Source organism: Mustela lutreola, chromosome 1 (assembly GCF_030435805.1).
Source record: "Mustela lutreola isolate mMusLut2 chromosome 1, mMusLut2.pri, whole genome shotgun sequence".
Lineage (NCBI taxonomy): Eukaryota > Metazoa > Chordata > Mammalia > Carnivora > Mustelidae > Mustela > Mustela lutreola.
The window spans coordinates 22594143-22619578 of record NC_081290.1 but is presented as its reverse complement, the minus strand read 5'-3'; the positions used below and the strand labels follow the sequence as shown (position 1 = coordinate 22619578).

General features: G+C 43.7%; 1 protein-coding gene across 1 annotated transcript; it reads right to left on the bottom strand.

Moving 5' to 3' along the window:
• Positions 1-12873: 12873 nt before the first annotated feature.
• On the bottom strand, positions 12874-25265 carry NOA1 (nitric oxide associated 1). The gene is made up of 7 exons (XM_059160454.1): positions 23983-25265; positions 22083-22247; positions 21214-21419; positions 18057-18188; positions 16864-16980; positions 13910-14030; positions 12874-13198 (listed from the first exon to the last, which is right to left on the bottom strand). The coding sequence occupies exons 1-7, from the start codon at positions 25124-25126 to the stop codon at positions 12999-13001; spliced, it is 2085 nt and encodes a 694-aa protein (XP_059016437.1). The 5' UTR covers positions 25127-25265; the 3' UTR covers positions 12874-12998.
• Positions 25266-25436: the final 171 nt, after the last annotated feature.

Sequence of the window (25436 nt, the reverse complement as noted above, 5' to 3'; positions counted from 1 at the left end):
AAATCTCTTATTCCTAGAGGAGGGTATTTTTCTGGATGCAAGGAGAGTCAACCCAAGTAGCAGGAAATAGTAAATCTTGAGAAAGAGACTTAAGTTTTATTTTGAGAACGGTTCAAACTTAGAAATCGCAGTAATTGTACCTTGAAATTTTGTGTACCCTCATTTGGATTCACTCATATTTGCCTTCTCTGTGTTGTGTATGATTTGCCAAACCACCAGAAATGAAGTGGCATACCCCTTTATCTCTGAATATTTCCGTTTTTGTCTCCTAAGGATAAGGGCATTCTGTTATCAAATTTAGGACTTCAGATACAGTATAGTACAGTCTGTTCAAGTTGTGCCAAATGTCTTAACACTAACCTTTAACAATCCCTTTGTTCCTGTTACCCATTGCCTTTAGTTGTCTCGTGTCTCAAGTTGCCTCTAACAGACAACAGTTCCCTAGCTGCTGCTTCACAACGAAAGAGTTTGAAGAGCCCATGCCAGCTGTTTAAGGAATGTTCCTTAACTTAGATTATTCTAATACTGTTTTACCTCAATTCAGGTTATGCATTTTGGCAGGAATACTAAATATTGGTACAGCACACCAGAGGGCGTACATCATGTCATTTTGTCCCATTATTGGTGTTAACTCTTACTTGATTAGGGTGTTGTCCACCAGATTTCACTATTACATTTTTTCCCTTCATAATATTCTGTGGGAGGATATATCGAAACTATCAACAAACCCAGTGATTTTAGCATGTAATTATTTTTGCCCAAATCAGTGATTTCCTCTTTTGTTCGCTTGTGTTCTGCCCAAAGAGCTTTTCCTTTTGGTAGACTCCAGTTCTTGTTTTCTGTGTTATCTGGCAATCATTCACTTTACTCCAGTTCAGCTAGTGGGGCAGGGGGGAAGGGGAGTGCCCTTTCTGGTCGCTTCATGAGACTTACCAGTCTTTTTTTTTTTTTTTTTTTTTAAAGATTTTATTTATTTGACAGAGAGAGATCACAAGTAGGCAGAGAGGCAGGCAGAGAGAGAGAGGAGGAAGCAGGCTCCCCACTAAGCAGAGAGCCCGATGTGGGACTCGATCGCAGGACCCTGAGATCATGACCTGAGCCAAAGGCAGCGGCTTAACCCACTGAGCCACCCAGGCGCCCGAGACTTACCAGTCTTAATACACTAATACACTTAATACACTGAATACACTTACATATGACCAAATACTTTGTAACTCAGGTATATCAAATTTCTCTCTTCTTAAGGTATAACTATTAAAAATTATGGAAACTTTCTGGAATGTCTTAAGGGATGAATTATAGGCGTTAATTTATGAGTGGTCAAGATTCTACCACTGGAAGGGGCAATTTTAAAGAATAGTATCCTAATTCTTAATTAATTTTGAAATACCACACATTTTAGTATTTGTATGTGTGCCCTAATTGCTGCTTAAAAAGCACATAATGCATATGGAACTAAATTCTCATAAATGAGTTAAAATCCATCTTGACTAGCTCTCTTCCTGTTGACCCTCTTACTCTGATTTGTTCTCTAGACTTAACTATTTATGGTTTACTGTTAACTCTTTACCTCCCTATCTGTATACATATTAAAATGTTTGGTTTCTGGGCTTTTGACAAATGGGATTATTGATGTTTGCAGAATTTGGGGATCTTTGTCAGTAGCTAGGAACTTCCTCATTCTTTGTAACTATTGCATAATATTCCAGAGGGTGAATGTGTCATAGTTGAATCTCTTCAATGCCTATTTTTCTGACATCTTACTGCCAAAATTGGTTGACAACCTGCAAGTATTCTGAGAGTGGAAACCGTATGAAGTAAGGTTCAGAGGACCCATTATTTCTTTTAGTCTTACAAATCGTGTTAGTTTATGCTTGTGTTCTTAAGATAGAACTTTCAGGTTTTCTAGGTAATCAAGTCGTGCATTTTTTATGTTAAAGCTTTTTTTTTTTTTTTTTTTTTTACACAGAAGATGTATGTATTTGGAATGTTTAATTTAGTGTTGCTTAAAATAACAGAATGATGAATAATAATCCCAACATTGAATGTTCAGCATAGATGGAGGTAGGTAATAGCGCCTCACACTCAGCTGTTATTACTGGTATGAATATATTATCCATATAATGGCATATTAAGGAATTGTAATTTGAACATAAGATATAACTAGCTGGGCCACATCTATTTGACCATGTGAGGAGCCCCAGGGGAATCTTCTTGGCATAAAAGAACGATTTTTCTGATGAGATGTTCTGTTCCCTGTGCACAGAAGTATGAAATTCCATTAAAGGAAGCATTGGAGAGAGAGAAAATGGCTGATTTCATGTAAGAGTAGGTGGGACTTAATCATAACCCATGTGAGAAAACTCATTAGTCATTGGGAAACTGCAGTGCTTGGAGATCCTGTATTAGCCTCTAGGAGTATAAGTACTAAGTATAAGTATAAGTACAAGCACAGTTCTAAGCACATCACATTAACCGAACCCCCACCCCCCAGCATCACTAATAAGTAGGTTGTTTCTCCCACATTGCATCCTACAGACAAGTACATTCCTTGATCTCACAGTAGGAAGTGGCAGGTCTGTGTCACGGTGTCTTTTTGGTTAAGTGAAGAATATGTGGGGAAATGGATGTTATAAAAAGGGAAAAAAATATATAAAAAGGAAAAAAAATTAGGAGTGATCAAAAGGATATCCGCCTAATCGGAATGTTCTCAATTTACAGTGCCCTATTAACATGATAAAAGGATACTCTTTAAATAGGCTTCCTTCTATCATAACTAATAATCAGTTTGTATCTACCAAACACCGTATGAGCAGCTTACCATCAGTAGATTAATCCACCTCTTTGAAACAAAAGTAAACTAGGATAAAAGCATTTTGTGCCCTAATCCTTAAGCCTAGTTCTAAGATGGCACAAACTGGCATTTTTAGATAAGCCACTATCATGTGGGTAGCCATATGTATACTTTACAGATGAGAATGAGCGTGAGCTGGGGAAGGAGCAGAGGGGGAGGGAGAGGGAAGGGGAAAGAACTTCACGCAGATTCCCAAGCTGAGCGTAGAGCCCAGTGTGCATTTGGTCCCATGACCCCGAGATCATGACCTGAGCCGAAACCCACTGAGTCACCCAGGTACCTCTGTCGGGTAGCAGTTTGAAAGCACAAGAATAGGTCATAGTTTAAAGTTGAGAGCTGAATTTATTTGAAAATGCCCTTGGTTCTTGGGCCCTGGGAGCCTGCTGTATTACAGGTCTTGGTATTTGTCCTAGTCCGATCCATGGATTAGAATACCAAGTTGCAGATACTTGGCAGTGTGTGCATATCTTCCAGTCTCCCAGAACTGACTGGCAGTGGTGGAGACCTACGGTAGTAGGCTCTCCACTCGACACAGAGGGAAGGAAGGGGAGCGACCGATGTCCCTGCGATGGGTTTCTCCCCATACACTTGGTGCCTGCTGGACACCCAAGTGTTTTTTAAACTTCTTTTTAAAACAATGCAAGCTGCTGTTTGTGCCATCTTGCCGTGTTTCATTTATTGTTGACCAGGCAGCAGTTACTTGACACTGACAGCAGTAATAGTAATGGGCATTTCTCTCTTCATCTTGTCCCCGGCAGGAACACTACCTCACAGGCCCCCGAGGGGTTGGGGGGGGGGTGCTGTGCAGGATGTCTCTAGTGGGATAGAATGTAAACTAATACTTTGTCAAATTTCTAGATATCCCAGTATACAGTTCTAGTAAAACATGAAAGGCTGGCTTTAGGAGCGAGTGCGACTGCCTGTGTGATTACTTCCGCTTCCCACCCCTCCCGACCCGTCTCTAGCTCCAGCGTAAGCCAGGACCCAGTGTCCTCCCACAGGACTGGAAAGAGCCGAGAGAGACAGAGACCAAGAAGTGTTGGTAGGTGGCCAGAAGTCAAAGAGGGGTTCCAACCTCATGTCACTCCACCCCTCACTCCGGTTGTGGAATCAGGGAAAGAATTATTTTCTGGGGCCTCGGGACCTCAGCTTGGATTCTGCCTCAAACCTCACTTTTTCCTTCTTGGAGAGCAGTAAGACACTGTTCCGAGATACAAAGGTCCTTCATTTCTGTGTTCTCATTACCTTCCCCACCATAGAGACTTTGTGAATAACTGACTTACTGAGATAGTATTTTACAACTCTTAAGTGCTCCGTGGGGGTAGAGATAGGCTAGATTTGAATCTGAACTGATTTTTTTTTTCACTTAAGGTTTACAAAAGTAGGGTGCCTGAGTGGCTCAGTGTGTTAAAGCCTTGCCCTTCGGCTCAGGTCTGAGTCCCGTTGAGGGCACCACCCCCCCCCCCCACCCCCCCCCCCCCCCCACCCCCCCCGCTCCCGCATCGCATGGGGCTCTGTGCTCAGCGGGGAACCTGCTTCCCCCACCCCCATCTGCCTGCCTCCCTGCCTACTTGTGATCTCTGTCAAATAAATAAATGAACTTTTTTAAAAAAAAGTTTACAAAAGTAATACAGGCACAGTTAAAAACAATATTCCTGGAGCACCTGGGTGGCTCAGTAGATTGAGCATCTGCTTTCAGCTTGAGTTGTGATGTTGGGGTCCTGGGATGGGGTCCTGGGATGGGGTCCTGGGATGGGGTCCTGTGTCGGGCTCCCTGCTTAGTGGGGAAGCCTGCTTCTCCCTCTCCCTCTGCCGTTACCCCTGCTTGTGGTCTTTCACTCTCTCTCTCTCAAATCTTAAAAAAAGGGGAGAGGATGCCTAGGTGGCTCAGTCGGTTAAGCCTTCTGCTTGGGTCATGATCCAGGAATGCTGGAATGGAGTCTGGCAATGGGCCTCTTGCTCATCTGGGAGCCTGCTTCTCCCTCTACCCCTCCCCCTGCTTGTACTCTGACAAGTAAAATCTTAAAAAAAAAATTTTTTTTTTAAATCTTGTTTTTTTAAAGATTTTTAAAAGATTTTATTTATTTATTTGACAGAGATCACAAGTAGGTAGAGAGGCAGGTGGGCAGGGTGGTGGGGAGGGAAGCAGGCTCCCTCCTGAGCAGAGGCTGAGCAGGGCTCAGTCCCTTTGGATCATGACTGGAGCCGAAGGCAGAGGCTTTAACCCACTGAGCCACCCCCCCCCCCCAAAATCTTTAAAAAACCCAATAGTCCTAAAAGGTTTATGACGGCATCAGTATTCCATAGCCTTTTCCTCCCTCCTTTCCTCGGTCACATAGCTATAGGCAGCTGACATATAGGTACATACAGCAGTAAATTTAAACTAGCCCCAAATTTCTTATTTTGTAGATTTACAGTGGATTCTCCTCATAAGGTTGTTAGAGTAGATAGAATGTTACACTGCATTTTCCTCCAGGTGTTCAACATGCTAGATAATTGTGGATAAAATCTGGTGCACAGATTCTTTGTAGCCCTTCCAATCAGCTTGCATCTGGGCTGCCATTGTGACTCGCTTTCACCAATAGACTGCAGGAGAGTGACATATGGCTTCTGAGCTTCCGCTCCTGGAGAACTTGTCTCTTATCTCATGCTCTTTCTGAACATTGTCACCTTGTAAACAAGCTTGAGGGTGAGACCCAGTAGAAAGAGTGACCCGCTGGAAAAAAGGCCCAGGTTTCCTAGCTCTGACGAGCATCCCAGCTGGAGCTCCTGATGGAGAGTGAGCTGTGCAAGTGCATGTCCCTACAGAGCAGGAGAGTCACTGAGCTGAGCCTAGATTAAACTGCTGAACTAAGGAATGGGAGCATAAATGCTCGTGTAAAGTCACTTAGTGTTGGTTTGTCACTTAGTTTGTTACCCAGCGATAGATAAGGATACAAATCTAATAATGCTCTCAATGCAGTTAATAAAAAAGCATTTCTGGGGCAGCTGGGTGGCTCAGTTGGTTAAGCATATACTTTTGGCTCTGGTTGTGATCCCAGGGTCCTGGGATGGAATCCCACACAGGGCTCCCTGCTCAGTGGGGAGTCTTTCTCCCTTTGCGCCCCCCCCCCCCGCTCCTGATCACTCTCTCTCTCTCACATAAATACATTAAAAAAAAAGAAAGAAAGAAAAAAGCATTTCCAATTAACAAATGAGCAACTACCTAGAAGTGACTTAACCCATGCCTATTGGGGGAGTTAGTGGGTAAATGGGACTATTAGGCATAGTTTTCCCTTGTTGAAGAGTATCATCCAAGTTCCCATGCTAAAAATTTTCACATTTCTCAGAATAAGCTTAGCTAATTTGAATTGGTTTTACATAATAGCTTTATTTGTTCTGTGAAAAAGACATTTTCTTTAGCTAGTGTTTCAGCAAAATACATCTTTTATCTGGCTTTTAGAGAAAAGTCATCCCCTTTCTCTATTTTTTCTTCCTGTTGAGTTATCATGGAGTTTAAAGTCAAAGACAGGAAAAAAACCCAACTTTTTTTTAAGCCTGATGTTAGATGCTGAGAAAAACTGGAGATAATAGAAAGTCGTCAGTTAGGCAATCAGGATTCCCTTTTAGTGAAAGTATGATGTAAAAATGAGGAACACAAGGAGTGCTATGCAAGTAGAAAATGCGAGTCCATTTAAGTTCAGGACCAAATCAATTTGGTATTTGAAGCCATTTGATTTGTGAATAGGGTTCTTCTGTTCTAATACAGTTCTAATTCTATGTCACTCATAGAGTCAGGACTAAAAATCCGTTTCTTTTCTTTGGTAGTTTAGTGGTATAATTCTTTGGATGTTTGCATTCCAGATTTCCTGTGTAATTTACTATTTTCTTAATCAGAACTGTGGGTCAGGATCGCCACGCATGCTGTGATCTGTCCGTGGTACTTGGCAAAGCTCAACTAGCACTGTGAAAAGATTCCCAGCCAGCCAGGAAAGCACAGTTGATTTAAAGCTCTCTGAGATGGTAAGAGAGCAAGGAAATCACACTGGGACACTTGATGTTTGCTCAGCACTGCTGAAGTAAGACAGCACATCACACACACACTCTGCCCTAGTCCTGAGAAATACTCTTCTCACAGTACCATTGTGCATAGTAGGATTCAAAGGGAGCCAGAAAAAATTACGTGGCAATTACAGAGTTTCCATGGAGATTGTGTCATTGCCTTTGAGGTCTTCAAAGTGACCTTTCTGAGATAACATGTTTCTGCCCTGAGGTTGAAAAGTTCTTTCCTTTAGACTTGTGATGTGTTCCCATATACAGAGAGTATTTTGTAGTGGTTAGAAACCTGGGTGCTTGTCAGATGGGACTGTTCTGTAACCTGATTATGGTGGTTGTTACACAAACATACCATATCAAAATACTTAGAACTGTACAATGAAAGAGAAAAATGTGTTTCCCTGTATAATCAAAGCCACAGGGGTGCTGAACCTAGACGGCTTGGGTTTGTTGGAATCACAGCTCCATTGTTCATTAGTTGTGTGACTCTGGGCAAGTTACTTGTGCCTTAGTTTCCCCATCTGTAAATGCAGGTAATAATAGTATCTCCTGTGTGGAGTTTGCTGTAGGGATTCAGCTAATATATGTAAAGCACTTAAAAACAATGCCTAGGGGCGCCTGGGTGGCTCAGTGGATTAAGCCGCTGCCTTCGGCTCAGGTCATGATCTCAGAGTCCTGGGATCGAGCCCCGCATCGGGCTCTCTGCTCAGCAGGGAGCCTGCTTCCCCCTCTGTCTCTGCCTGCCTCTCTGCCTACTTGTGATCTCTCTCTGTCAAATAAAATAAATAAAATCTTTAAAAAAAAAAAACAAAAAACAAACAATGCCTAGGTCATTGTATGTACTATGTAAAAGATAGCCACTATTATTATAATGTAAAGGAATAAAAAGATGTGTGGGCTAGCATGTGATCATAGCAACCATGAATAGTCTAAAATACAACTACCACGATGTGATGCCCTTATGCAAGAAAGGAAGAAACCCTAGAAGAATGCAAATGTTACTAAGCAAAAAATTAATTTTTTAAAAAAGAAAGTGCACATGCGTGCCTGCATGTGTGCCCTGTGAGGGTAGGGGCAGAGAGAGAGTGAGAACCCAAAGCAGTCTCCACACCCACCCAGTGCCAAGCCCAATTGGGTGCTCAATCTCACAACCCTGAGATCATGACCTGAGCCAAAATCAAGAGTCAGATGCTTAGCCAACTGAGCTACCCAGGTGCCCCTCTACTAAGCAAATTTAAGTCTGCTCTGTTTCTATTTTCCAGGGAAGGCAAAACCCAAGCAATCAAATGAGAAAATCCCCTCATTTTCTAATTCATTCAGTTATGCATTGAATACCTGCTATTTTCCAGGGAAAAGACAGAAAGGATCTTGGCAGTCTTTCACTTCCCAGATCTCCTGATGATGTGTTCTCCAGTGCATGTCTACTTTGTGTGTGTGTGTGTGTGTGTGGTCTGGCTTTTCAGATTTACCACAGCTACTGGCTAGAAGTACTGATGATATCTACGACCAAGCATCATATCTGTTGCATCTACCTGAGAGAATATTAAGACCAAAGAAATTCTTCCAGTAGGTAGGATTTCTTCTACAAGGTAAATAGAGAATTATCTGGGAGAGAAAAGGAAGCTTTTGTAAAACAGGAACCTGGGGTTCCAAGCCATGGATATTTTAAGGATGCTTTAGACAGACTTGGGAATATTCAGATCAAGAACCTCTTGTACAAAATGAGAGAACAGCAATGCTCTTTGACATGAAGGGGGAAATGAGGCATCGTTCCTGCATGGTGTTAAAATATGAATCTGGAACCGCTCCCCTATCACTACAGGACATTAATGGGGCAGACAACATGACGCAGAGAACATTAGGAGCAGACAGAGGTGCTCTCTACTCAATTCACATGAGTGTGAGGTCTTGTTTTTAATGTTTGAGCATTACTCTTTGACAGTTGAGAAAACAATCCCCCTGGGAGGAGGAAAGCAGCCAAGAGAAAATGGAACAGTCTGAGAAAGAATGGAAATGATTCTATTGCTCCACAAGACAGAGCCAAGTGGGAGGGAAGCCAGGATAAATGATCAGAGGCTGTCTACGAAACAGCTCGCCCCGGCTTGAGCACTCGGTGCCTACTCAGTGAAGCAATAGCAGCCCTGCCCGCTCCCCCTTCCTCCACCGCCACCCCCCCCCCACCCCCAGCGCGCGCTGGCACAGCGGGAGCTCCCAGTTAGTCACCGGCAGGAAACTGGCCTTGATCTCCATTTTGTAAGAAGTGTCTGAAGCACAAGCACACAGGATTGCATCTGTGCTCAACTTCTCCTTGGTTGTCATGGGAAGTGAGCATGGGAGTAACATAAACAAATTCAGACTCTGGGGAACGACCCAGTAAAGTTCTGATGGCCATTTATGGTGATTAAAAATACAAAATGTGTTAAACTTTGTTTCAGGAACTTGGAAGAAGATGCTGCTGTTTCAAGGAGGGGAAAAGGAGAGATAAGGTATAACTTAAAATAAAAACAACTTTTGAGTTTACTGTTACACAGAAGTCAAAAACCTTCATGGCACGCATTTTACTTCCTTTAGTGTCCTGAATGCAAAAGAGGTGATATGCGGAATGCCACAAAGCTGCAGAACTTGTAAATGATCTAGTATAAACTTGCTTAATTGTTTTCCAGCCACTTGAAACCATCTCTGTTCTGTGGAAAAGTGAGTGGGCTGTCTTGACACTCTGCCATTAATTTCTCCTACGATTCCTGTGTGCTGCCATCATGGAAATGCTTACTGATTCAAGGGAGCTCTTCATACTTAGACTACTGGATTAAGAAGTATCATTACGCTGACTAAAGCTTGGAAACCAGCACAGTAAGAACTTTCTTAAAGTTAAATCCACTGTGGAGCCATTAAATCTACCAGCAGTGATCCAGGGCTGTATTAGGTTGGCAGAATGGGGAGTTAATTAACGCAGATCCTAGCTGAAGTCCTCGACTCTCTGGGCACGGGGCATCTTTTTTGTCAGTGGTATTGGAACCATTCTTTCCTGGCTTTCCTGCCTGTTTTTGCTGAGAATTATACAAGGACTGAGAAAATATAATGTCTTTCCCTCCTTATAGGTGAGAAAATGAAGACCAGAAGACATTAACTAATACAAACAGGGAAACCAAACTTGCCTAATAAACTGTACCGTTTGAAACGTCTAGCAAGGTACCCTAGAACGTCTGCTTCAATCAAGCTTTACAAAACAAAACCGTTGAATTATAGAGCTCAAAGAGATCTGAGAGTCTGAGTAAAGAACATTGAAAAACCGGATCTTTGTTAGTCAAGAGGCCTATAAGCCTAGAGACGATAAAGAGGAATGTTTTGCTTTCTAAAATATTCAGAAATTATTGGTGTAATGACAGCAGTATCAGTTCCTGGTTGTTTTTTTCTTTTTTAAAGATTTTATTTATTTGCAAGAGAGAGAGAGAGAGTACACACAAGCAGGCAGAGAGGCAGGCAGAGGCAGCAAGAGAAGCAGGCTCCCTGCCAAGCAAGGAGCCCAATGTAGGACTCGATCCCAGGACCCTGGGATCCATAACCTGAGTGAAGGCAGCAGCTTAACCAACTGAGCAACCCAGGCATCCCAGCAGCATCAGTTCTTAAGTTCTATATTTCCGTACAAATGCCAGATTTTTAACTTATAAAATTAATGGTATTTCATTTTTTCCAAAATAAAAACAACTAGAAATTGATTTTCTCAATTTGGGAGGCTACCGCCCTCTAGAGGGTAGGCTTGGACATGGGAGAGGTACTTTTTTTTTTTTAAAGATATTTATTTATTTATTTATTTAATTTTAATCTATTATTTTATTTTTTTAAGAGATTTTATTTATTTGTTTGACAGAGAGACAGAGAGAGAGAGAGAGAGAGAGAGCGCACAAGTAAGCAGAGCTGCAGTTAGAGGGAGAGGGAGAAGCAGGCTCTCTGCTGAGCAGGGAGCCTGATGTGGGGCTGGATCCCAGGACCCTGGGATTATGACCTGAGCCAGAGGTAGACCTTTAATCCACTGAGCCACCCAGGTGCCTGAGAGGTAGTTTTTGTTTGTCACAATGACTAATGGGGCAGGGGGATCTGCTATGGGCATTTACTATCTGGGGATGAGGGATGCTGGCATATTGAAATGCAGTTTCACACATAAAAGAACTCCCTTCCCCAAGATGCCAATAGTATATACTTTGAAATGTGATGAAAGCGAGATCTAGTTTTTGCAAGTTGCATCTTAAAATGCTAACCGTTCATTCTAAGCTGTGTTAGTGAGATGCGGGCTGGGGGATACTGTTAGGACTGAGAACATAGGTATGTCTACTAATTTTACGGCAAACCTTAGTCTACAGGAAGTGCATGGACCTGACTGCATTTCAGGCTGGCTAATCCCACCAGCATTTATCTCAGCATTGGGATCTGGGACTTGACTTGTTAGTTGGTCACTGTATACAGCTACAGTGCTACTTACTCAGCTTGGAATGAAAGTAGACTTCTGACTGATGTAATGTTCTACAGTATATACAGGCAGCTGTCGATAAAGGGTTACAAGTGCTCTGATAATTGCAGAATAGACTGGATGCCAAAAAGACATAACCTGAGTCTTAAGATTCTCAGGTAGGATTTTGTAAGGTGAGTATCTACTTGACTCCCCATTGTTCATTCTCCCTTAGGTAATAAAACCCCCACATGGTCTCCATTTCCCCAGGATCTTTCAGCTCTCTTGTGGGTGGGTGTGACCATGACTTGACCAATGCACGATACAAAATGTGTGCGATTTCCAACCTTTCCCCCTTCTTTGAAATAGGCAAACTGTGTTCTTTACTCACTTTCTATCTTGCCACTTGCAGGGAAGGGAAGACAACCTGAGTAACCACGAAGCCACGGAGTGTTCCAGAAGTTGGGAGACTTGGATGACTGTATGGTACAGAGGCACCTACTCATTTCCATCTTCCTTAAACCAATATATTTTGGACAAATTAATTTTTTGCCATTTTTTCATATGCCAACTGTTGTGTTGCTCTCTCAGTTAGGCTGCAAGAAATGACATCTGGTGTTTTTATCTTTTTTTTAAATTAATTTATTTATTTGTAATCTCTATCCCCAATGTGGGGCTCACACTCATGACTCTGAGGTCAAGAGCTGTAGCTTTTCTGACTGAGCCAGCCAGGTGGCCCAACAACTGTTTTTTTTTTTTTTTTTTAAGATTTTATTTATTTATTTTAAAAAAGATTTTATTTATTTGACAGGCAGAGATCACAAGTAGGCAGAGAGGCAGGCAGAGAGAGAGGAGGAAGCAGGCTCCCTGCGGAGGAGAGAGCCTGATGCGGGGCTCGATCCCAGGACCCTGGGATCATGACCCGAGCCGAAGGCAGAGGCCGAAGGCAGAGGCTTCAACCCACTGAGCCACCCAGGCACCCCAAAGATTTTATTTATTTATTTGACAGAGAGAGATCACAAGTAGGCAGAGAGGTAGGCAGAGTGAGAGAGGGGAAGGCAGGCTCGCTGCTGAGCAGAGAGCCCGATGTGGGGCTCAATCCCAGGACCCTGAGATCATGACCTGAGCAGAAGGCAGAGGCTTTAAGCCACTGAGGTGCCCCTAACAACTGGTCTTAATAAATAAATAGTGTGAGTGGGGCACCTGGGTGGCTCAGTGGGTTAAAGCCTCTGCCTTCAGCTCAGGTCATGATCCAAGGGTCCTGGGATCGAGCCCCACATCGGGCTGTCCGCTCCGCGGATAGCCTGCTTCCTCCTCTCTTTCTACCTGCCTCTCTGCCTACTTGTGATCTCTGTCTGTCAAATAAATAAATAAAATCTTTAAAAATAAATAAATAAATAAATAAATAGTGTGAGAAAACTGAACATAGCTGAACTTCTTTTTAGGTACTTTTGGGTCTCAAATACATATATATACATACCTTACAAAAAATAACTTATTTTTACAAATCCAGTACATTACAAACAGGCCCAGTCCTGGGTGGTTTTAAAAAGGGTGGGAGCAAAGAGAGCTTTATTATAGTTATATTTAATACAATTCAACACATGTAGTTATGTCTAGTATAGTTAAAATTCAGTGTGAACAAGATCAGTATCAACTATTTATCTATTTTTTCTTCTTCTGCAGATTGTACACAAGGGAAGGAGGCTTCTTGGTTTTATAGGCCACGCTTCTCCTGAGGCGCTCTCCTTTGATGTTAACGATATGCGGCAAGAGAGGGGGCCGGACTGTCAGAACCGTTCCTTGAGGGGTGTAGCCTCTGAGATGCAGTCTGTCCTTCAGTTGAGCTGTTACTGCAACCCAGCCTATGCGGGTAAGAGACAGAACACACAATGGTGTTAGCAACCATCTTATTCAAAACACCAAGCTCAAGTTCAAAATGGAGCACCGAAAAGAAGGCTACTACTCTCTTTTCCATATTTTGTTTTTTTTTTTAAGATTTTATTTATTTGACAGAGAGAAAAAGTAGGGGGAGAAGCAGACTTTCCACTAAGTAGGGAGCCCAATGTGGGGCTCGATCCCAGGATCCTGAGACCCATGACCTGAGCCGAAGGCAGATGCGTAATGATTGAGAGCCACCCAGGTGCCCCTCTTTTGCTCTATTTTATAAGAAAGCATTCATTTGTGAAAAGGTACAGATTTATTTTTATAGTAGGTTGCATTTAATGAATAAACTAGTATGTATTTCCTAAAATTCTCAGTTGTGTCCATTAAATGAACATTTCTATAAAAATACACCGGAAGTCAGTAAGGGGACTTTGCTTACTTTTTTTTTTTTAAAGATTTTATTTATTTATTTGACAGACAGAGATCACAAGTAGGCAGAGAGGCAGGCAGAGAGAGAGAGAGGAAGGGAAGCAGGCTTCCTGCCGAGCAGAGAGCAGAGAGCCCAACGCGGGGCTCGATCCCAGGACCCCAGGATCATGACCTGAGCCGAAGCCAGAGGCTTTAACCCACTGAGCCACTCAGGTGCCCTGACTTTGTTCACTTTTTAAAAGTGCCTGGTGTAAAATTACCTGCAGAAGAAAACTTGATGTCCGCCACTGCTTTAGATTCCCCAAGTCCTTCTTTTAATGTAATGTCTTCACCAACAAGAGGAGGAAATTCTGCCATTCGTTCTTCTCCACCCATTGGAACCTGCCATCGAAATAAATATTCTCAGCTACTGAAAACCCCAAATCACTTCCTGTTCAAATGGAAAGCATGGGAGCTCTGTGAGGAGATGAAGCCTGAAGATACCAGTGCCAAGAGCCGCAGGTGAGTGTCTACTGATGACTTCCTGACAGCGGCATCTTGTTTTCTTAGTTTACACTATTTGTACAGCCCTTCAGAAAGCTTTACAAACTAGTGTTTGGCAATTAAGGTAACATCCTTTGAAATACCTTAGTTCTCATAGGCCTGGCCGGCCTCAAAGATTAATCCCCCCCTCCTTACAAGTGAAGGGCATGGTATAACAGGTAAGGTTCAGCTTCTGCTTACAGATGGGTCCATGCATGGGAAGTAACTGGATGATTATTTACTAACAGATCTCTCTGTGTTTAACAATGGGGACACAAGACACAAATGTTACAAAAGGGAGTTAGAAGGTGGAGGTAACATGCAAACAAATTACGAGGTAAGGAATGTGATGGGAAGCGTCTATTAAGCACGATGGATGTGGTGGAAGAAGTAATGAACACGTTTTGGTTGAGGAAAACATTAATGAACAAGCAGTATCTGGGTAGTATTTGGAGACATAGGTTGGAGTTACTGGAATGGTATTCTGGGTTTGCATCATGTACAGACACAGGAAAAGGAAAAAGGATGGTGAGTTCAGGGAACTGTAGCTGAACTGTGCAGGGGATGTTGTCTGTGGATGAGTGTGAGTTTAGATTTCTCAGTGATGTGGAACTACCAAGGCATTATGAGCAGGAAAAATAGAGATAGGAATAAAAAAATACTGTGGCCTGCTTTGCATTTTTGAATGATCTCTGTAGTGCAGGGTGTCTTAATGTTGGCACTATCAACCACTTAGGCTGAGTTCTTCTTGGTTGGGCAGTGGGAAGGCTGTCCTGTGCATTGTACAATTTTTAGCAGCATCCCTGGCATCTACTCAACATCCACCAAGTTGTGAAAAACAGACATGTCTCCAGTCATTGTCAGAGGTCCCCTGGGGGCGGAAGTCAGCCTTGGTTGAAACCGCTGCTTTAGTGGCTGTGGAGGTATATTTGGGTTGGAGGTGCGAGGGCAATAAAAGCTGAAAGCTAAGACAATACTTCCAGATCTCAAAAACAGTCTCATGAAGTCAGACTACAGCTTGGATTGGGAGGCTGGGTGACAATGAGGAGGCAGGGCTGACTTTGGTTTGGGAGGTAAGAAAACCAGGAGGCAGGAATGAGTCTCAGAGCAGCCCCCAAAACAGATTTCCGTTACAGTGGGAGAGAAGGCTGAGACAGCTGCTTTGCAATCTACCTGATGTCCACTCTGAAAACTACACAGATGCGTGGGGGTAGAGAACCACAGAGTTCATTTTTATGAGAGCCATATTACACAAACTAAGGTGGTTTTCTTTCCTCTAAGTCTCCAGCTGTATTTCAACTCGTGTATTACAAAAGGCTTTTAAGTGTAGGAAAACCAACAGGTCCTATATTGCTGATGGCCTTTCTGTGCTCACCCACCCTGCAATTCCGACAAGACTCTGGAATATTCACTCTGGGGGAGAAAACAATGGAGTTTTCATCTCAGTCCGGCTTTCTTAGGAAATACAGAAAGAAAGAAGCATTTACTTCTCACGTGAGGTTTATCTTTAGCCTGTTTGAAGGGCAGGTGTGTATTTTGGGTTTTGGCTTATATTTGGCTACATAAGCATTAATTAATACTAAATCACCTCTGCGGGACGCACCTGGTATTTCTATAGATGTGTTCCGTCATCACAGACACTTACAGAGCGCTTAGAGCAGTGCCTTGCAACTCAGTCCTCACCACAACCTTGTGGCATAGGTACGACACAGAGTCACCCAGCTTTGTGGGGTGGTGGAACAGGGTATTTGAACCCAGTCTGGCGCTGGTGATCTTCAACATTATACAACAGACACTGCACATTAACTGCGTGTATGTAATGCCTTACTAAGTTCAAAACAGTTTTCATGCAGTATTTGGTGAACTTAGTAAGAACTATTTCAGTGATACAGTAAGGGCCAGATGGGACTGCAGAGGTTGGGACATGAGGTGCATGCGCGGTATTGGCTGTAAAAGAAGGGATAAGCAGGACAGAGTTTTGTTTTGTTTTTTAAAGATGAGAGAAACTGTAGCATACTTACAAGGGGAAGAAGGGAACTGGCAGAGCAGGAGTAAAAAGCTGGACAATCTGTTAAGTGTCTGGGATTAAGAACCTGGGGGGAGAGCTTTTCCACTCCGCCCAGGACTTCTCAACCGTGGCCTATGGACATTCTGGACCAGATAATTCTTTGTTGTGAGGGTCTGTCTTGGGCACTGCAGGGATGTTCACCATTATTCCTGGTTCCGTCCACTGGATGCCAGGAATGCCCCAGTTGTGAGAAATGTATATCTTCTCTTCACTCAGCATTAAACCAATACAACTTTCTGCATTGATGTGACAGCTGGGCAGCTGGAAAGTGGCTAGTGCAACTGAAGAACTAAATTCTAAATTTTATTTATTATTTATTTATTTGTTTGTTTTTAAAATTTTATTTAAACTGAAATAGCCACTCATGGTTACAGTATTGGCCAGTGTAGTTTAGAGAGAACACAAGCCTGTAGCTTTTAGGATCAGTCCAAACAACATCCCTTTTCTTATAGGGCCCACTTGACTTTGTAGCCAAAATCCTCAAGCAGAACAGGTGAGGAGAGAGAGAGCTAGATGATCATGTAACAAAAATGGTATGTCCAACAAAGGCTTTCTTAGCAGGACTGTGGGGCTTCACAGTGTAGGTTAACCTAACTGTGTAATTTTCAAAGTGTGTTGCCTCACCTTGAGTAATGTATGACCGGCATGCTTCTGATACACTGTATCTGCCCTGTCCAAGGAAGTAATATGCACAGGGAGGAGGTTGGAAGCCACAACTGTAAACCAAGCCGACTGATTTCCCTTAAGAAAGGAAGAAAATAAGTTATTTTACAGAATGAAAAACTTGCAAAACCAACACACTACAAATTACAATTAATTTCCGCCCCTCCCAATCAAGCTCCCTTTATAAGTTAAATGGAGATTTAAATAAATATAAATACAGGAAATACATAAGGAGGGGTGCCTGTGTGGCTCAGTTAAAGCGGCTGATTCTTGATCTCAGGGTCGTGAGTTCAAGTCCCATGTTGGGCTCCACGCAGGGCGTGAAGCCTACTTAAAAAAAAAGAAAAGAAAAAGGTACATACATGGAAATATAAGTTAAAAGGAAATGCTTTAATTGTGCCAGTGTAAAGTGAGGTTTAACATTCTGTCGGCTTTAATAAAGATTTTAAGGGTTTTAAGTGTGCAAGGCTAAACTGCCAACAAATTATGAAAAAACACAAAACCCAAGAAATATGCTATAGCAATGGCCTATGAGTTACATTTACCATTGCTGGATACATCCATGTTTCATTCCCTTTTTCTTCTCACTTTGGGAAAACAGGGAGCAATTCTATAAATCCTCTAAGATCCTGGAATGATGCTATATAAAAGAATATCAAACAGAAAAGCACATACATAATTGCATACATATCTTGGGATATAAAGAAGTGTGGCTCAGGCAGTGGAATGCGTGACTAGATCAGGAGTTGTGAGTTCAAGCTCCACACTGGGTGCAGAGATTACTTCAAAATAAAAACTTAAAAAAGTGTGGGATTTATTTAACACACGCTAACCCTGAATGTATTTTTTTTTTAACCTAAGATTTCCATGTGAAACCACACCACAGGATAGGAACAGTATCTTTTCCTCATGCCAAGCTGTATGGAGCATTCAACATCCTAATGAAGATCTAGTTTTAGAGACCTACTACTTGTTTTCTTATCCATTTCTTTTTCCCAAATTTTTATTATGGGTATTTTCAAACAAGCAAACAAAAAAGTATCGACATTCTTTTTAGTCATGAGCTAGTTATCAACAATTTGCCAATCCTGTTCATACATCTGCATCCTTAAAGTAAACGTAGGTCATTTTTTAACAGTACAGACTTTCCTTACCTGCAGAAAATCTATGCGGCCTATGGCACCCAAAAATAGAACCATTCCTGGTTTAAGCACAAAAGTTCGTGGAACAATGGAATGTGTCGGCAAAACAGTATTTACTTCTTTTTCTGTTAGAAGGTTTAAAATCTGTAAAGCAGAGGGCAGATTTTTTAGAGAATTACTTTTTTTTTGAGACTTACTTTTATTGGAGATATGGATGGCTCTACTCTTTTTTAAAGATTTTATTTATTTGACAGAGAGAGAGATCACAAGTAGGCAGAGAGGCAGGCAGAGAGTGAGGGGGAAGCAGGCTCCCTGCTGAGCAGAGAGCCTGATTCGAGGCTCGATCCCAGGACCCTAAGACCATGACCCGAGCTGAGGGCAGAGGCTTAACTCTCTGAGCCACCCAGGCACCCCAAGGATGGCTCTACTCTTGCTTCACAACTTAATACTGAGTAAAAGAACTTATATGCGAGTGTGAGACTTTATATGTCAGTAGCATCCCTCATATGTCAAAATTGATGTGAACTGAAAACACTGATGTGTTAATCCCAAAACAGCACATTTGTTCTCTCTCTCCATCAAGGCTTCTAGGGACCAGTAGCTCTCAGTTAAAGGTAAGGCAATATGCTACCTTCTGTCCCAGTGGCAAGTATGCATGCATTAAATGCAAAATGGTTCCCTCATTCTAGGAGCAGTTAGAGAGCTTTGAAGAAGCCTTTTCTTAAGTCTGGTCTTCAGTTTTCTTATTTCCCTCAAATGCTTAGCAAAAAATGACAAAGTTATGAATCCTCTGGCTTCTAAGGATGAAGAGTTCCTAAAGACTAGAGAAAACAGAAAAGGAAAGCCAGCAAACACAAGATTCTGGTAGGATTTAAGGAATAAAAATCTGATTAAAAAAAAAAATTATGGGGGCATTGGGGGCTCGGTTGGTAGAGCATGTGACTCTTGATCTCATGGTTCTCAGTTTGAGCCGCACACTGGGTGTAGAGGTTACTTAAAGTATTTTTACTTAAAGTGTTTTTTTTTTTAAAGTATTTTTTTAGGGCACCTGGGTCACTCAGTCAGTTGAGCATCTGCCTTTGGCTAAGGTCATGATCCTGGGGTCCTGGGATGGAGTCCTGCATCAGACTCTCTGCTCAGTGGGGAGTCTGCTTCCCCCTCTCCCTCTGCAGCTCCCCCTGTGTATGCTCTCTTTCCCTCTCTCAAATTAAAAAAAAAAAAAAAAAATTAAAAAAACACAAAACATTTTTAAAAAAGAGAAATATTAGAAAAGGTAAAAAAGTGGATAAAAAACTTTTATGAACTTGATTCTTTTTTTTTTTTTTTAAACATTTTATTTATTTATTTGACAGAGAGCTCACAAGCAGGGAGAGAGGCAGGCAGAGAGAGAGGGGGAAGCAGGATCCCCGCTGAGCAGAGAGCCCAATGTGTGGCTCAATCTCAGGATCCGGAGATCACAACCTGAGCTGAAGACAGAGGCCCAACCCACTGAGTCACCCAGGCACCCTGAAGCTATAGACTTCTAAGAAAGAGACAGGACATAAGCAATTATTCTAGGAGCGCAAAAAAGTTAAAAGATGTACATAAATCTAACACATGGGGGACTAAATAGAGCATAATTCTGAGAATGAAACTAAGTGATCCAGACAGGGCAGAAAATGAAAAGAAGCTAAGACACCACTGTGGTTTCATAGGCATATACAGACATAATTAGGTAGAATAGGAACTAGTGTCAGTAACCAGATTAAAAGAAACTGATTAATGGATCTGTTGTAAGGCTGTATCCTGGATGCATTCTTCAATAAAGCTGTAACTTGGATGATAATCAAAACTGCAAATGAATAAAAAGTTGTGAGATTTAATGAGTGTGTAGGATATGGGCTTAATTTAATGAGATAAAAGAAAGTTGCCCAGGAGATTGTAACTGGAGTAAAAAGACGTGTTAAGGGCAAGACAGGTGGAGTTAATCTTATTCTAAGTTGTGCTCATCTGAGGGTATTTTATACTTTAGTTCTTTAGTAACTTTAGTTCTTAGTGTCATATGTATATATTTTTTAAAAGATTTTATTTATTTATTTGACAGAGACACAGCGAGAAAGGAAACAGCAGTGGGAGTGGGTGAGGGAGAAGCAGACTTCTCTCTGAGCAGGGAGCCAGATGCAGGACTCAATCCTAGAACCCTGGGATGACCTGAGCCTAAGGCAGCTGCTTAACGACTGAGCCACCCAGGTGCCCCAGTGTCATATATTTCTTAAAAGATTTTATGTATTTGGGAGGGAGAGAGAGGGGGAGAAAGAGAGAGAGCACGTGCACAAGCAGGGGGGAGGTACAAAGGGAGAGAAAGAAGCATTCTCCCCACTGAGCAGGGAACCTGATTTGGGGCTCTGTCCCAGGGTCCTGGGATCATGACCAGAGCCGAAGACAGATGCTTAACCTACTGAGCCACACAGGCACCCTTTAGTCATATTTTAAAGACAGAAACAAATTAGAAGATAGTCTGAAAAGAGGCCCGAGTTAATGAAAAGCCTATCTCTCAGAACAGTTGCAAGCAACAGAGAAATCATCTGGATTATGTCAGCACAGTAAATGTTCAGTATTTGTTGGGCGAACAGAATAGAGTGGGGTAGAGACAGGACATGGCACTTTAAAGTAGTTCCAAGTCTAGCAGAGGCATTATTTTCATTTCATATGGGACCATTTGAAGGAACAAAGGGTACAAGTTACAGGGAGACTGTTCAGCTCTACACAAAGAACAGGTCAAAGGCCAAATGGGATACCGTGGGAGAGGAGGAAACACTGCTTCAGGGGATGGTTGAGGCCCTCCTTATTTCAGTTTAAGCTGGATGGATAGGTTTAGAGGGAATTCAAGCACTGAATGGGTGGGCTGAACTACAGTGATAGTTACGTTTCTTCCAACCTCAAAATCTAGGATTTTATAAATGTCTCCCTAATGAAGTAACCACCACAATAACACAAAGAGATTGTGAGCAGTGGAGCCTACCAAATGGAATACAGATCTTGACAACACACAGATCACCCTAAACTGCTTCTACGAATGAAACCAGAACGGAGTCTAAAGTGAAAGGATATGCCTTTCCTGGGTTCTGCCCATGAAGACGGCACTCGTGCAACTGAAAGTTCATAGTTCCAAAAGACATCAAATACATACACAATTTTCTTTTATAATTCCAGGGGTGTCATGAAACCAGTGGGCATCTTTCACATCTTGCGGGGTCAATTCTACTCGTTTGGTGGATTTATCTGGAACCACAACAGGTTCATTTTCCATGTCAAAGGCAAGTGCATCAGCATCAAACTCAAAGGTGGCTTCCTCTTTCCGTTCTTCTGAATACAAGAATGTTCTTCTAACTCTTCCTAGAACAAGTTATATTTAAGCTATTAGTCACTCCTTTGAAGCTTTTGATTCCAGACAGGTAATACTTATTCTCCTCGCTTGCATCAAAAATAAGTCTAAGTAAGACTAACTATGGTGTAGGGAAGCAAGACTACAAGGATACCTTTGCTCGTTTTCAAAGGCAGTGGAGGTCAGACTCTTGCAATGGTCAAATATGTCACTAGCTGTGTACACTGGGCAGGGGCCGGGGAGTGCTGGTGAGGGGAAGTGCTGGTAATCAAACTGTTTTTAGTGAAAGAAGGTTGAAAAAAGATACCAAGGGAAGAGGGATAATAATCTGATTTAAAGCTGCAACATGGAGTCCACAACCTGTGCTGGTTTGCAAGGAGAGGGTGCTGTTTCCCAGCGAAAATGCTTCCACTGCTGACAATGGCTGGTTGGGCATTTGTTGCAGGTTTCCCCTCCTGGATTTCTCCAAGTACCTACTGTTTCAGTTTTCTTAGCACAAAGAACTCTGGGTTTCCAAACAGTAGCCTTGCCTCTCAAGGGCCTCTTTGTTCCAGAACAAGGACAGTAGTCTCTCCCCACAAAAACTGGCTAGCCCTAGGCAGCTGTATTTCAGGTTGTTCAACAAAAAATTTTAGCATAGCCCCAACAAGAGTTCTCCTATAGAAGATGCTTACCTACTACATAACCATGCTTTTTCAGGTGATTAAGTTGATGTTGTTCTTGCTGACTAAGATCTTCTTCAGCCTCAGCTGCAGTTTTTTCAAGCCTTTTTTGTCTTTCAAACATCCTGTAAGGTGTTGGGTTGCAAATAGGAAACTTCAGAAGGTTTAATGTGGTACCTGAAATGCCAAAGAATAAATATGTTCTTATAAACACTGTCCAAGAAGAGGGAATAAGGGGAGGAAAACTAACATTTTTGAGGAGCTACACTGACCTGTGTACTGCAGTTTACTTCACTTAACCTTCATGACAACCGTCTACAAGATCATTCTTATTTTACAGATGAGGAAATGGGCTCAGAGACAGGCCCAAGGGCTCAACCTGGGTTTGAATCCCCAATCTGCAGACCTGCTTTCTTTCCATTTTCACTGCATTACTATCCAGGATAAAAGCACTTCTGTGTGTAATTTAGCAAAAATCCTGGACAGAGAAGAACAGCTTATTAAAGTGAAACACTGGTTTTACAGGAACAAATGAGGCAGTTTTGCCAACTGTTAAATACCAACAGGGTCACAGAGGGACCCATTTTGCAATTATAAAAGTTTCTTAAAACCACAAAGTTGAGGGAAGCCTGGGTAGCTCAGTCAGTTAAGCGTCTGCCTTCAACTCCAGTCATGATCCCAGCATCCTGGGATGGAGCCCTGCATCGGGTTCCTTGTTCATCAGGGAGCCTGCTTCTCCCTCTACCTGCAGCTCCCCTGTTTGTGCTCTCTCACAAATAAATAAATAAAATCTTAAAAAAGGACAAACAAACCCAGGCGCTTGGGTGGCTCACTTGGTTGGGCAACTGCCTTCGGCTCAAGTCATGCATGATCCCGGAGTCCCGGGACAGAGACCCACATCGGGCTCCCAGCTTCACGGGGAATCTGCTTCTCCCTCTGACCTCCTCCCTTCTCCTGCGCTCTCCGTCTCTCTCCCAAATAAATAAATAAAATCTTAAAAAAAAAAAACAACCCACAAAGCTGACATTTTTTTCCCTCAAATCATATAAATCATATAGCATTAGTGAATTATTAATTATTAATTATAACAAATCATACAGCATTAGTGAATTATTCAAGTGTGAAGTGTGTATAGCATACTGATCTCATGAATTAAGATATGAAGAGTAAGACTGAGTGGGTGGAAGTTTAGGAAGTAAAAGAAGGAAAGAAAGAAAAAAAGTAAAAAGACAGACTTTCCAGAGAAACAAAGAAGTAAAGCTACCAGGAAAACCTCCAAAGAGAGCAGGAATTCTTGCTCTGTTCCCTGGTTCACAAAAAGAGAGGAGTGACACAAAAGAGAGGAGTGACTAAAGTAGAGCGAGAATTTTTTTTTTTTTTTAAAGACTTTATTTATATATTTGACAGAGAGAGAGAGAGAGGAAGCGAGAGAGGGAACACAAGCAGGGAAAGCTGGAGAGGGAGAATCAGGTTTACTGGCTGAGCATGGAGCCTGATGCGGGGCTCCATTCCACGACCCTGGGATCATGCTTTGATAGGAAGGCAGAGGCTTAAGGACTGAGCCACCCAGGCGCCCCAGGGAGAGTTTTTTAAATGGAAGGCTCCAGATAGTCCCTGGTGGACATTAAGAAAGGATATACTAGGGGCGCCTGGGTGGCTCAGTGGGTTAAGCCGCTGCCTTGGGCTCAGGTCATGATCTCAGTGTTCTAGGATCGAGTCCCACATTGGGCTCTCTGCTCAGCAGGGAGCCTGCTTCCTCCTCCTCTCTCTCTGCCTGCCTCTCTGCCTACTTGTGATCTCTGTCAAATAAATAAATAAATAAAATCTTTAAAAAGAAAGGATATACTAGGTACCTGGGCTGCAACAAGACTTTCAGCATCTCAGAAAAGGGGGCGGGCCTCCCAAGACTCACCAGGCCAAGGGGAGATGGTGGCTCTGTCGATAGCTTCAGCGCCCTTGGCGATGCAGTAATCGGATTCGAGGAGCGTGTTAAACAGAGTGGACTTGCCAGCGTTGGTGGCGCCAACCAAGTACACGTCGCCGCGGTAACGCCAGGAGCGCTGAAGCGCTGTGATCAGTTCTTCCACGCCATAGCCAGTCTTGGCGCTAATGAGCCGCACATCCCTGAGCACCGTGCGGGGCCTGGTGGAAGTATTCGAATTCTCGGTCCAGTCTTGCTGCCGGTCCTCGCCGGCGTGCTGGGGCCCTCGGTGGCCACAGGACCGCAGGAGCCCCGCGCGGGTACAGTCGTCCCACAGTCGCTCCCGCAGCCGCTGCAGGTAGCCCGGCGCGTCTTGGGGCAGCAGATCCACCTTGTTCCCCAGCACGATTAGCTGCCTGGGGCCCACCAGCGCGGGCAGGTCGGGCAGCAGGACGTCGGGCAGATCGAGCAGGTCCACCATGTAGAGCACCAGGGCGGGCCCCGGGCGTCGGAGCGCCGCGCTCACCAGCTCCAGATACTGCTCGCGGCTCATCTGCACGCGCAGGGCGCGCCGGTGGTGCACCAGCAGCCAGCAGCGCTGACACACAGTTCGCGCCAGTCCGCCGTCGGTCTGCGCCGCCGCGCTGAGGAACTTCTCGCTGGGCAGGTAGCCGGGCACGCCGGGGTCCTGGCAGTGCAGCTCCGCTCCGCAGCCCGAGCAGTTCAGGCCGCTGGGCCGCACGGTCGGGTCCGGGTGTCCCACGACCGGGTGTACCCGACTGCCGGCTACCTTTTGCTGCTGCCGCTCGTCCCGCCGCTGCTGCTTCTGTCGCTCCTCTTCCTCCTGCCGCTGCTGCAGCTCTCGCAGCTGTTCTTCGAGGTTCGGCGCGGGCTCGGGCTCTGGGACGTACTCGGGGAACAGAAAATGCTCCTCCGTGTCAGTCCTCCCTTCGTAACCCCCAGTCGCCGTTGAGCCACTGGAAAGCCTATGTCCCAGGCCCGATGGGTGCGGGGAGGAGGAGGCGGCCGCACATCTCTGGAGAAGGGGCTCCCGAGGGACATGGTGCGCTACGGTGGGAGCGGATCCCCGCAGGAAGGGCCACAGCACCAGGCGGGTGAACCGTGCAGGCAGCATGGGGAACGCGACCCCGGGCAAAGGGGCGGAGCCACGTGCGCGCAGGCGCACTGGGGTTCGAGATGCGCCTTAAAACCTGACTTAAGCCCGGGACTACGGGTGGGCTGTCATTTGTCGGAAAGCGCACTTCGACGTCTCCTTTCGCGAGTTCTCGCGATGAAGGATCTGAGGCCAGAGAACCCGTTCAAAGCTACGTCAAAAGCGTCCGCGATTAGGCTCAGCTGGGTGGACTGGAGAGGGTAGTGAGGGTTTGTGTCCTTTCAGTCTTCTTCAGCGCTTCACCGCTGGCACAACGTGCTTTTAGTGAATC

Excerpts from the sequence above, each read along its gene's own strand:
- NOA1 (XM_059160454.1), bottom strand. The coding sequence starts at position 25,126 with ATGCTGCCTGCACGGTTCACCCGCCTGGTGCTGTGGCCCTTCCTGCGG. Across the intron at positions 21,420-22,082 it reads AAAGCATGGTTATGTAGTAG|GAAGAGTTAGAAGAACATTC; the intron begins GTAAGCATCTTC and ends AACTTGTTCTAG. Across the intron at positions 18,189-21,213 it reads GAATTATAAAAGAAAATTGT|ATTTTAAACCTTCTAACAGA; the intron begins GTATGTATTTGA and ends TCTGCTTTACAG.